The sequence below is a fragment of the Styela clava genome, chromosome 12, assembly GCF_964204865.1.
Source record: "Styela clava chromosome 12, kaStyClav1.hap1.2, whole genome shotgun sequence".
NCBI lineage: Eukaryota > Metazoa > Chordata > Ascidiacea > Stolidobranchia > Styelidae > Styela > Styela clava.
This window is the reverse complement of record NC_135261.1, coordinates 20,021,905-20,034,002: the sequence shown is the minus strand read 5'-3', so window position 1 is coordinate 20,034,002 and position 12,098 is coordinate 20,021,905. Positions and strand designations below refer to the sequence as shown.

At 33.3% G+C, this 12,098-nt stretch overlaps 2 protein-coding genes across 2 annotated transcripts; one reads left to right on the top strand and one right to left on the bottom strand.

Moving 5' to 3' along the window:
* Nucleotides 1–3,822: 3,822 nt before the first annotated feature.
* LOC120330127 (uncharacterized) lies at nucleotides 3,823–6,193 on the top strand. Its single transcript, XM_039396966.2, has 6 exons — nucleotides 3,823–3,952; nucleotides 4,097–4,198; nucleotides 4,316–4,414; nucleotides 4,716–4,777; nucleotides 5,291–5,519; nucleotides 5,814–6,193. The coding sequence occupies exons 1-6, from the start codon at nucleotides 3,895–3,897 to the stop codon at nucleotides 5,894–5,896; spliced, it is 633 nt and encodes a 210-aa protein (XP_039252900.2). The 5' UTR covers nucleotides 3,823–3,894; the 3' UTR covers nucleotides 5,897–6,193.
* Nucleotides 6,194–6,521: 328 nt separating this feature from the next.
* Nucleotides 6,522–11,157, bottom strand: LOC120330095 (uncharacterized). The gene is made up of 5 exons (XM_039396922.2): nucleotides 11,001–11,157; nucleotides 10,401–10,589; nucleotides 8,539–8,664; nucleotides 7,174–7,224; nucleotides 6,522–6,781 (listed from the first exon to the last, which is right to left on the bottom strand). The coding sequence occupies exons 1-5, from the start codon at nucleotides 11,044–11,046 to the stop codon at nucleotides 6,681–6,683; spliced, it is 513 nt and encodes a 170-aa protein (XP_039252856.1). The 5' UTR covers nucleotides 11,047–11,157; the 3' UTR covers nucleotides 6,522–6,680.
* Between the last annotated feature and the right edge of the window lie 941 nt (nucleotides 11,158–12,098).

The following is a 12,098-nucleotide window of genomic DNA, read 5'->3' as shown; positions in this document are numbered from 1 at the left end:
TTGCGCAATAAACAAACGCAAACTCGTCTTAAGCAAAGCGATTGAGACGGCATAAGATTAAGAACAACAAAACAACAAAATTTCTCGCGGACCGGCAAAAACGCTGCGCGGACCGGCGGTTGGGAAGCATTGCGCTAACACATTCATGGCAAACTTTGTCAGAAAGGCTGATAACAGCCAAGGTTAAACCCCAGGAATACTGATGACTTTCTGATCTGGACACACGGCGAAACCGTGCTCAGAGATTTCATAACCAACGCAAATTCAATAAATCCTATCGTTTTGGTTTAAATTGGATTATTCACGGGGCAATAATGCGTTTTTAAGCATAAAAATTCATATCCTATAGTCAACAAACTGGAAACTGAAATCTTGGTCAGACGAAACGTTACAGAAATACATTTGTCTCAGTATGCAGCAAGACCCTTAATTCAAATAGAATAGTCATCCTTATTCTTGCTACAGCATACTTGCGTTACACGTAAACGGTTCCACATGCGCAAAGGCATAAGACAGGCCTGCTCAACCTTTTTAACGCAGGAAAACGATTTTACCAAACTTAAATACCAGTCGAGTTATAACTTACGTAAGAAATGTAATATTAGGCCTACATAAAAAGCAAGTTTATATACATTAATCCAATCAAGTTAATAATTACTAGTTACTGAGTAGGAATGGGCAAAATATTTAAGTAACACGTGACTTGGAAACGATACGTCACTTGCTCTTCCCTGAATCAAACGCTTGGATTGAACAACGTACCTGCGAATTTCTGACGAACAAACAAAAATCTGCACACACCTCTCGCTAACAGACAAACATGTCAAAATTAAATGTTATATTTGCAGTAGACTGTGTTTTCTGAATTTGTTATATATTTTGTTTCAATTTATAAATGAGCACAATGTGCGTCAATGTCGCTTGAGATTCAACAACTTTTTAGTGTGCCCTTTTCGTAAAATTTAAAACATCAAAACAAAATTTTTGAAAATATTATTTTGAGACTGACTACGATAAAAGGAAATCCAGATATCTGTCTCAAGTAATAATGGGTAGGGTTAAGTTTAGTATATTTAAATTAAAAAAAAAAAACGCCCGCCACTCGGAATAGGCGACCACAGGCTGGACGACCCTGGCATCAAGCAAGGAAAGGCGTAACCCCAACTGATAGTTATATATATATTAGGCATTATCAATTTCCGTTATTAACAATGCGCAAGGTTACGATTATTCTCATCCAAAAAATGTTATTGAATATATTGTATTAGAAAATGTAATTTTGTGCACGAGTCATTTTATGGTGAACTGTTTAGCGAGTTCCAAATGGGTATTCCGAAATATTTTACGAGCCTACAATGAGTCACGTAGCAACAATAAACAAGTCAAATATCGTCACGCTAATAACCGAATTGCGTAAGTCAATTTCGGCGATTTTGAGTTTTTTATAAAATAGGGATTTATGTAATGCTGCGCACCTGTCTATTAACTCAGATTTTATTTTAAGAATTCCGAAACACATAAAAATGGAGATTTAGTATGACATGCACATTTGTGCAATTGTTTCGTCATAATGAATTATCATTGGTACCGCAGGACTTTTGTGACGTCACAAAGACAAAATAACCTCGGCGAAGTATTTTCGAGTTTTTGCATCTCGGATTCTAGCTTAGCGCGTATTAACTTGAATTTTTACTACAGTATAGGAAGACGTGCACTTGTGATATTCACCGTCCGAGTCAAATTCACCTTGATTTGCTTTTATATTGGGTGCATTGCTGTTTTATTCTTTATATTTAATCTTAGCCATATTTCGGTGGGTGTACAGAACGTGTTATATTGATGAAATATATATTTTTAAACATTAAAAAAAACAATGTAATTGAAACTGATTAACTATTTCGGAGATGAGACATTGTAGATACTGAAAATTACATTCGGTTTTAGAATGTTTAGTTTTCAGGACACATGTCCCCAAGTCATAGACACATTTCTGCCTAAGTCACAATGCGCCATTATGACGTCACTTAACTGCGTCATACAAATTAACTTAAATCCGGCTACGATCAAAAAATTGAACCATGACAAATTATTGACCCTCAATGGCATAACAATATCATTAGGAAGTTTTTTACCTTTTTCTCAAAACTGCTAAAAATGACTTACGCAATTCGGTTATTAGCGTGACGATATATATTAGGTTCAGTAAACGATGATTTCAAATTTGAACTGTTGCGGTAAAAATTTCCGTTTCTATTAATAACAATCAGTTCTCGATACCAGCGGTTACATAAAATGTGTATGCTACTAAAAACGTCATTTATTGGCTTCAATGACCTCATGGTCATACAGAAATCAATTTTTCTCAAAAACATGCATCTCTGATTATTTGAACATATGAAAGCATATGGTAATGTTTATTTAGCTATTATCGAAACGCGTATGTCTTTATAATTTATTGTTACGGATTGGTTACCAAATACAACATTCTAGACCTATTATATTGTGATTATATTTCTGTTTAAAAAAGTGGAAATTTATCAAAGACACGGGTTACTGCAATTGTTAACCGGAAAAAAACAATAAGTTATCTTATTGTTCACTGGAATGTAACAATTTATTAACCAATGGATTGGAAAATATCAGGAATTGATAACGCCATCAGTTCTTATTATGTTGATAATTATAATGAACCAATACACACTAATAACCCAATTCAAAGTTTTTGATCTGCGTAATTTTGCTGTATGACTTAATCATAACGGGAAAACACTCGAAGTATCGTAATGACTGTGAGTTATCTTCATTTTTTTGCACTGTGCTGAGATTTTATGTATTTTCGCTAAGAAACAAGTCTTGTAAAATGATTTTTAATCATGTACAAAAATTACAGTCAGTCGCATTCAAGTATCAATAATAAAATATCTCATATATACGAAATTCGAGCGAAACCGTCACTCAGTTTCCTAAATATGATTGTATCCAAAATAACTGTTTAACTGTGTTTAGGCAAGCAAGAAACGAACTATCAATATGTATTACAATGTTTTCGTTATGACTCGTAGAATACCCGATTGTTTCGATTGCGCGAGGTGAAATTTTTCAAAAAGCGACAGATTTCGATGGTTCGTTTTCCTGTTTGCTTTGTTTTTGGAGATTTGTTGAAATAATTTGTCACTTTGTCAACAACATCATAACACGCAATGATATAATAAATATTACGGAATTCTACTTTAATCACGCTGTAACTATCATTCCATTCTCCATTGCCACCACGACATTGTAGTGCAGACGGTCATGACCATTTATAAATCATATTTTTATAAAAATTAGAAAGGAGAAATATATGAAACAAGTGCAATAAACGAGACTTAACTAGAACCGTGTCAAAACGAAACCCTGCCTTTGTAGATACCTGACATATTTTTCTGATAAATCCGATTAGCATGACAGAATGGGAATTGTAAATTTTCATTGTTTGTCTTGTATATAGATATAAATGAGAGTGTTGAAGATAAAACATTCACATTTGCTAATCAGATTGTTCTCGAATGTGATCATCAAGGCGTCGCCTATTCTATTTTTTAGTTACTGAAAGAGTTTTCTTCTTAATGATTTGAAAGTCGCTTCGAACAAAGAAAAATAGGCGCACAGATTTGAGAAACTGTAACGTTTGAATGTCCTATATTACCCTAATTGTTGCATGAAGAAGCCGAAAGGTCATAATAACTCGGCATATGTTGAATCGGTATTGCGTGTGACTTTGTATTTTAGTTTGAAGGCTGGATTGTAATTGAATTTTTTTTTATATCGATTACCAATCATGGTATACATGCCTACTTGCAGTGCAATTTAGGATTTCAACTCATAATAAAATAAGCAATTAGAAATAACAGAATGAAGTTGGTCTCGTGTTGTATTCTTGTACTCATTCCATTGCTGGTATATTCACAAGGTAAAGAAACAATACATATTTTTTGAATTTTTCCTCTACATTTATTCTTTTTATTGTCAGCATTTGTATTTCGAAATGAAATTATGATTTTGAATTGTAAACTTATTTTAACTTGTTTTAACCTCGTTTTTTGTTTTTGTTAAGAAATCAATCGCTGTCGAGATGGAAGTGGCTTGGCAAGACAAATGTTTCCCTTCACAAAGCCCATGACATGCGCTGAAGGAATATACTACACCTGCGAAGATGGTAAGAGTTTTTCATTATTCATTATCTACAATGAATGTTGCCGTTATTATCCAATGTCACATCCAAATCAGTTAACAATGTGTTGGCTATTTGAACTTGCACTTTACATTTTCACAGGAGTTGAAATTCAACACATTTGCCCCGAACAGGGTCATGCGTTCAATTCAAAAACAGAAGCGTGCGAATCTGACATCGATGGGGCATGCAGTGCAGCGGGTAAATATTAAAGAATCAAAATCACGGATTGACATAACACTAGAAAATAATATTATGTTAATGTCCAAATCCCTATAATATTCCCATTCACGTCGATACTGCGCAATTATTGTATCACAAAATTATGGTATAAATATAATGATGAAAAATTGGAATAATATAGGTAACTAAACTGAAACTTCATAACAGAGCAAATAGATTGAAATAGTCAAACACTAATTTTTCTATTTATTACAATAGTTTTTGGTGATGAAACCAGCATTACTAAAAATAAACAATTGTGTTCAATAATACATTACAGCTGTCTGTCCCACAAATCATGTTGCTGGACCTCATCCTAATGGATACGAGTGCATGGAAGACGTAAGTGTAAAGCAATAGAATCAATAAAAACGATTTATTCATTCACTTTCATATCCATAACCTAGCCATGGAAATTATATGTCATCAATTCAATGTCAACAATTGTTTCACATATTTTCCCTTCGAGTTGACGATCAAAACAAAGTATTGTACAGCTTGGAAAGGCGTTTTTTAGCAACAAATGTCGTACTACAGTGTGTAACCCCTAAATAACAGAACCCAGGTAATTTAGAACATATTCTGGAAAGAATATAACTTCTGTGAATTACTAAACTATCTGTGCATAATCATACACAAACAGAAGTTCAAATATTAAATAAATTTTCTCGATTTTTATAGATTATTTTCATTCGGTTAATATTGGATAACATATGAGTGCCAGATTAAATTAATGTTTTTATCTTTGTGATTCTACAAGTTGCGTTAGTGTTGAAATTTAGTGAGCTTACCTTCAATTATTATTCGGTATATACCACATGAATGCCGTTTTATCAAATACGTTTTGTGTTTTAGTGTACTCGTGTTGGGATGTGCTGGGATAATCGAACGCAAAAATGTCTCTGTCAAGATAACGTGAGCTGCCCCAAACAACCTCTTCCAGAATCAAAATGTTCACAAAGTTCTCCGGCTGTTGTGCATTGCAATCCTGCTGCGTCACTTGAGGTTTATGCCGATATTTCGTCATGTAGTAACTTTTTTCTATGCATATTTGGAAGCCGATATCATTTTAATTGTGCCGAAGGTACGTGGAAATTATGATCTTGAGATGAAGCTTTAAATGACCTCGATAAATTCTGTTTGATATATATATATTCTACAACTGATTTTTTTTAGGAATGTATTCGTATATGCTATATATCATATTGAAATTTAGTTAGTCAGTTGGAGATTTGGAATTTAAAATAAAAAATTAAATCACTTTTAGATTTTCGAAGCAAAAAGACTACAAACAAAATATATAGTTTTAAGATGTATATATTAGTCCTGGACGAAAAACTATGAGACTATAATGTATATCATATATCTATTTTTACAGGCGAATATTTTAGCAAGAATGCTCCTTCGTATTGTGACGTATCCTCGAACATTGCACCACCTTGCGGCACGCTTTACTACTGATTGTCAGCATCAAATACAGTGCCTAAATATTCAGTCACCCACAATATTTTTTGATTTCTTTCGTCATACATCAGAATCGATTCCGACTCACCAATGGAGTAGGGCTACAAATTACTGTTCGCTAATGCATAGTCGGGTCAGTTCAATATGTCGAGAAAACATGAACGATATGCTGCTTTAAAATGTTGACTAATATATATGAGTTTTGTGTATTCATCTAATTATAAAAAACTCTTATTTTGTTTTCAATTCACTTATTAAATGTCTCATTTTGCACCTATTGATCAGCTTTTTGCATTGGATAGTTTTCTGTCAAATGTTTTAAGAGCTTTCTAGTATGATACTTTTGGCAAAGAAGTTTACACGCTATAAAATTTTGCTAAAATAAAAAGTTAGTTAAAATAACGTAGTTCTTCTATATAAATCTGCTGATCAGGTGCGGTTTGTTAGTTTTATCGTTGCATATCCACAAACAAGCAAATACCAAGTAACCCGAAACTGCGGCTCTTAATCGATTCTGATGAATCGATGGTAAAGTGTAAATCGACCTTGTGGTGACTGTGTTCTTCAATGCCCAAATCCACAACAACCTCTACAATCGAGTTGTGCTATGGAAAGATAGTGTTAGCTATAAACCGTCAATGAAATACAGATAAACAGCGATCAATGTTATGTCTATCATGCCGTCAGCTTACTTATTCTAAATGTCGAGCATACTATTGGTTTTGTTTCTGCCCTCTCCAACAGACTTACTGTACATTTCATATGAATTTATTTTACTGCATTAAATCACATTTAGCAACGCAAGAAAAAGTGCTGCAAAGAACGCTAATCCTCCTCCCATCTTCATACCCATGCTTCCATTACCACCAGTACATGTCGCATCTAAAAGCATAGGCAATCATATTTTTTTTTCGCGATATTTTAAATTTTATAAATAACATGCCATGGCTTAATTCGTGCAGTTTTCGCTAGAGAACAATTTTGACATAAAAGTCTCATGTAATCAGCGCTTTTGGATAATTGTCGGCTTTATCACAATTGTTTCGTGCTATTAATGCAGAACATACCTACAGAAACACAAGCAGAACATATCCAAAACATAGGATAATCATAATATTTCTACCAATTATATGACACTGTAGAACTACCCAACGCACGGACCTTATGGCGTTATCGCAAAACTAGACTAGAATTGTGTCACCCGACAGGGCGTCAGTCACTGGATATTTAAACAAGAATCCCGAAAACAATAACGTATATACAATGGAAATTACCTGGGTCGGCGTAGACAGTAAAGTTGATGAAATTTTCTGTGTTGCATTGATCTTAAGTGTAAAAGATATGGCATTAAATGATTATTTTCATAATTATGATGATAATTGAAGATAAATAAGCTAAAGGAGTTGATTATACGCTGTATGAATCAGTTCCAGATTTATCGATTTAGATGTGATGTGGGTATAGTAAATAATAGTACATATTATGGCGTCAGTTTTCACCGGAGGCAAATTTTGGCACAAAATTCACACTTTTCTCTATACTAGAAAAATAATCTATCAATTTCCTTTCATTACATTATCAAATGTGTTCGTTAAGCATGGGGCAGATTGTATATTTGTTAGGATTGCCATGTCCATAAATATCAGCATGCTCCAACTAAAGAAAGACTGCCAGTTTGCCTGTAATTTAAAAAAATAGCATTACATAGTTTTGTGAACTTGACTTATAAATTTTACACTTCTCATTAAAATTCCGTCTTCCGTCTCATGGCAGGACTCATTAAATACGGTATTTGTGGAGTGAAAATTTATTTGAATACAAATCATTATTTTTCAGTCTCAACCATAAGCGTTTTATTTATTTCTAGGCTTGTCGATTCTCATGCGTCATACTTGACGTAGAATGTTTTTGACAGACAGTAATCATGTTACACAACGCGCAAGGAGACATTTCCGTAAAGTAAATTGGCAGCAATGAAAACTTATGCATAGTTTAAATTATTCGTTCAAATGTTTTCACTGATAAACGACCTCGCTGGGGACTATTTGGCACTGATCGTGAGAAAATGAGGCTTCAAACGATCAGTGATAATGCAAATTAAAGGTGGGAATCGAAATCCGCGAAATCCGTTCAAGGCCGAATAAGACTTAAAAATTCAGTGCAAATATGTAATAGTTCTAGCAATTTTTACGATATATAGTGTGAAGTTAAATTGAAGTCAGGGGAGATGAACTCTAAACTCTACACTCATTAAATATGTTATGAAATACCATACGATTCAACACTTTCGCATAATTGTTTTGAAAACTTATTATTTGTTTGATTGAACAGTTGCCAGAATAAGAATACCTGTCCCAGAGGAATTGATATTAAACGCTTATGAGAGTTTAGAAATAGATTTTTGGAAATTGTTTCCAGTAATGATAGTATTGACAGTCCTCGTAAATTCTATAACCGGAATTTGCATTTTTGCGAATTCAATAAAAATACATGACATTCAATGCAAAATTCTATAAGACATTTTTTTTGAATTTACATACTTTTCTGTTGAATTTAACACAATGATTCACTGTTGCGGACATATAACTTTGTGAGTTATAAAACAAACAGCAGATAGTAAGAATATTTTGATAAGTTACCTTGATTGCAAGTTTTCACACACTTTGTATAATTTCCATCTTCCTTCGTCATGACAAAAAGGCAAGCATTTATGTAATACGGTGTGCAACCTCGTTTCAGTAAGATGTCTTCATCGTTTCCTTCAACTGTCAAAAAATTATAACAATAATTCGAACAAATGCAAAGCTGGGCTATATTCAGACAACATATAATCGATTATGTTAAAGGCTGCATTACTCACAAAATTTGCGTCGTGAAATCTTTGGAGAACTCCTCAATAAAATTATATAGACTGGTACTTGTCAAAAAATGTTTCGAAATATTGATACATTTCTTACACGGAAAGAAATGCAAGAAACCAAGTGAGCGTTTCCATACTATATTCATGTGTGTCTCTAGCCAAATAAAATCAAAAGTAACTTTCATTCCCACAATTACAAAAGAAATCTGATACCGCGCTAATATTATTCAACTAAACCCTTCATACAATACATTGGAGTATTTCGACTCATGATAATTCAATTAATGTGAACATGTATATGGATGTAATTATACGGTATAATTTTATTTGTGTGCACTTTTTAACTTTATTGTACTACATTTTGCGAGCATTTTTCATTAATCCAATGTGAAGCTAATGAAACGAAATTTTAAATAATTTCTAGTTACTAGATTGGTTGTTTACGCCCATATAAGTTGATGTTTTCTATTTTCCAGTGATAGATGTAAAATTTGTTCACAAGCGTATGTATTCATTAACAGTCTATTTCAAATCGATTTTAAAAGCACTATGGGATCAACATCATACTCGGGAAGTTTATAATACTTCTAAATTATTCAACAGTTTTGGACAGCAGTTTTATTTGGTAATAAAAGCCTTAGATTTGTGATTCGAAATCACTTTCTGCAAATGGTTTACACAATGCTGTCTGTATTTCAATTCATGTAATTAAAATATTATATTTACCAAGCGTGTCCAATATATTGTGACATGCAATTTCCCAATGCTTGTCATTTATTTAATGAGATCATATTAAGCTTGCCAATTTACACGCATCCGAGCAAAACTCAATTCATGGCCGGGACAAATGTGGCACGAAGATAATTAAAACTTTGAATTTGCTGGCATTAAATCACGTATGCATTATTTTGTCACGTGATTCACGGTTCCGATTTTCACTTTTTGATTTTTCATTGAAGGAGATAAGCCATTCGATTTTATGCGCTCGCCCTTATGCATAATTCAGAAAATAAATTATTCATTACTTAGGTGTAGTAATGGAAAAACAAGTATTGCAGTTTCAAACTTTTGTAATGCAGTAATGCAAATTTTATTATTTTATCCATATTTTGACAATATTGAGCTACATTTTTATCTCTAAGCCTCCTTTATTCCGAATAAAACATATAAATCATGAGGGAATGAGTGCTTTTGGGCCTGACATATGGTAATTGAGTCGAGTAATTATCTAGAAGAAAATATGCTCAAAACAAGGGTCAAGCTCACTCACTCAGGTGTATAGCAAACGGGCATCTGAAGTTAAGTTACGAACATCCACTAAAACAAAGGATCACTAAACCTAAGAAGACATTATACATATCGGTAATACGTATGGATTGACTTGAGACTCGAAGCAGTGCAATTCGGAAAAATGGTACGAGGTAGTGAATAACCAAAAGTACAATGAAATTTTGGCATGAAATTTGTGTGTCTGATAAGTGGACTGACAATAAAAGTTGATAAACTAGACCTCGGCTTTGCGTGAGCAGATTGTAGATAAAATTATATGAAATATGTATTTGTGATTACCCATCTTTCAAACCATCTTGGCTGGATTTTAATAAAATAATTCCTGCCAAATAACAATCAATATCAGCTTACCAGGTCTCAATATTTCGGTATAGCAATATTGCTTGCTGTTGCAACGTATTCCTGTTCTTGAGGTGAATGTATCGACAGTACATTTCGTTTCGTTCGTTATCTCTTTGTCTTTTACCACGCAAGAATAACAAAATGAATGCTGAGGCTTTGCATCCGAGTCCATAGGAGTATTCTCTTCTTGGCAAGCAACTACAAAAATGATAGATTTTATGGTGACCCAGTTTCACTGTGTTTCATATAAATACTTCGACAACAGCGAAAAAACTAAGATCTAGTTTGGTATAGCAAAAAGTAAACCTAAGGAATTAAGTTCAATACCGTGTGGAATATTACATTAAAAAGTCTCTTTCGGTCTACAATCAAAAAACGAAATAACCATCTAATTAAGCAAAAAATATACTCGCACTCCCGTTTATGACCGAAGTTGGCAATTCTAACTGCGTGGAAATGATGTTTATTTCTTGGTGAGGTATAAAAATACCGTGTCTTACCATATGTTTTGAATTTCTGACTCCCATACTTCATTCTTAATTGGGGCGTAAATGTTCTACGAACGCATTTTTGACTGGACTTCTATAAAGTTATATAAACTTAACTTACCTAAAACCATCAGGATTGACGCCAAAAATAGCGTTGTTAAAGACATGTTGATAAAAGATTCCACGCTAAGTTTTAAGGTAACTGTTCAAAAATTATCAGTTATGATTAAATGAAATAATAACCAAATTTTTGGAAAACATAAAGTCTTACTTTATAATAATATATTAGCTAAAGAAAAATGATTGTGATATAAAATACCTGGAATAGGCAACAGGGGTTTCTGAAATGAATGAACTTTAAAACAATTTCGTGCATCGAAAAATGTTGTATTTATCTATCCCCATATCTGCCTGATATTGTTCGTAATAAGCTTCTCTACACAATTAAAAAACGAGCGCTGTTGCGAAGATTGTGAAAATTGTTTGTTATATTCACATTTGAGCTCAGTTAGTTGTGGCGAATATATTAACATTTTTATCCTTTTCTAAATTTTAATATAACCAATGTTTTTGCTGACTAAAAGTATATCCCACGTGTATTGGATACACTAGCAATATACTGTATTCTTGTCTTCAATACATCCGCCACATACTCCACATCGGCACCGCGTTTCCATTATATGTCTATCGACCATTGCCAATGGGCAAGCCTAATTCTATTCTACATCTGCTATGTTACTGATAACTGACGTAAAAGCTTTGCGATTCCCATGGGCATAAAAAGGAGTTCGCTTGACTTTGAGTTAAACCCTTGGGAAGCAAAATATATTTCTCACCGTGGTTCGACAATGCGCAGGCCAATTCTTTATGGATTCAAGTTATAAATCTCAACTAAATAGAATATGTAAACAATTCCCAACTTCAATTCGTATAGTTGATTTCAATGATCAAATTGACTATAATCATAGTCTATAGTTGGAATGACTGTGTAACTGTAGGCCAGTGGTTCTCAACCCTTTTTAGTGCCAGAGCCAATGTAAAGTTGTGAGAAGCCGCATAAAAAACAACGTAAATTGAAATAGCAACAAAAAAAAACTGAAGTATGTAATTTAAAATAGCAACATCAACAAAACTCTGGGTAAAAAAATGTAAAGCTAAACTTGACTTTGGGCTCTGATTTTTTATTCTAAAGACTGAAAAAAGCGAGTCGCAATCCAAT

Bases quoted from the DNA above. Each gene is read 5' to 3' on its own strand.
- LOC120330095 (XM_039396922.2), bottom strand. From the start codon at position 11,046: ATGTCTTTAACAACGCTATTTTTGGCGTCAATCCTGATGGTTTTAG. The intron at 10,590-11,000 runs GTAAGTTAAGTT...TCATTTTTGTAG, and splicing joins GTCAATCCTGATGGTTTTAG to TTGCTTGCCAAGAAGAGAAT. The intron at 6,782-7,173 runs GTAATTTCCATT...CTATGCTTTTAG, and splicing joins TACTGTCTACGCCGACCCAG to ATGCGACATGTACTGGTGGT.
- LOC120330127 (XM_039396966.2), top strand. From the start codon at position 3,895: ATGAAGTTGGTCTCGTGTTGTATTCTTGTACTCATTCCATTGCTGGTA. The intron at 4,415-4,715 runs GTAAATATTAAA...AATACATTACAG, and splicing joins TGGGGCATGCAGTGCAGCGG to CTGTCTGTCCCACAAATCAT. The intron at 5,520-5,813 runs GTACGTGGAAAT...CTATTTTTACAG, and splicing joins TCATTTTAATTGTGCCGAAG to GCGAATATTTTAGCAAGAAT.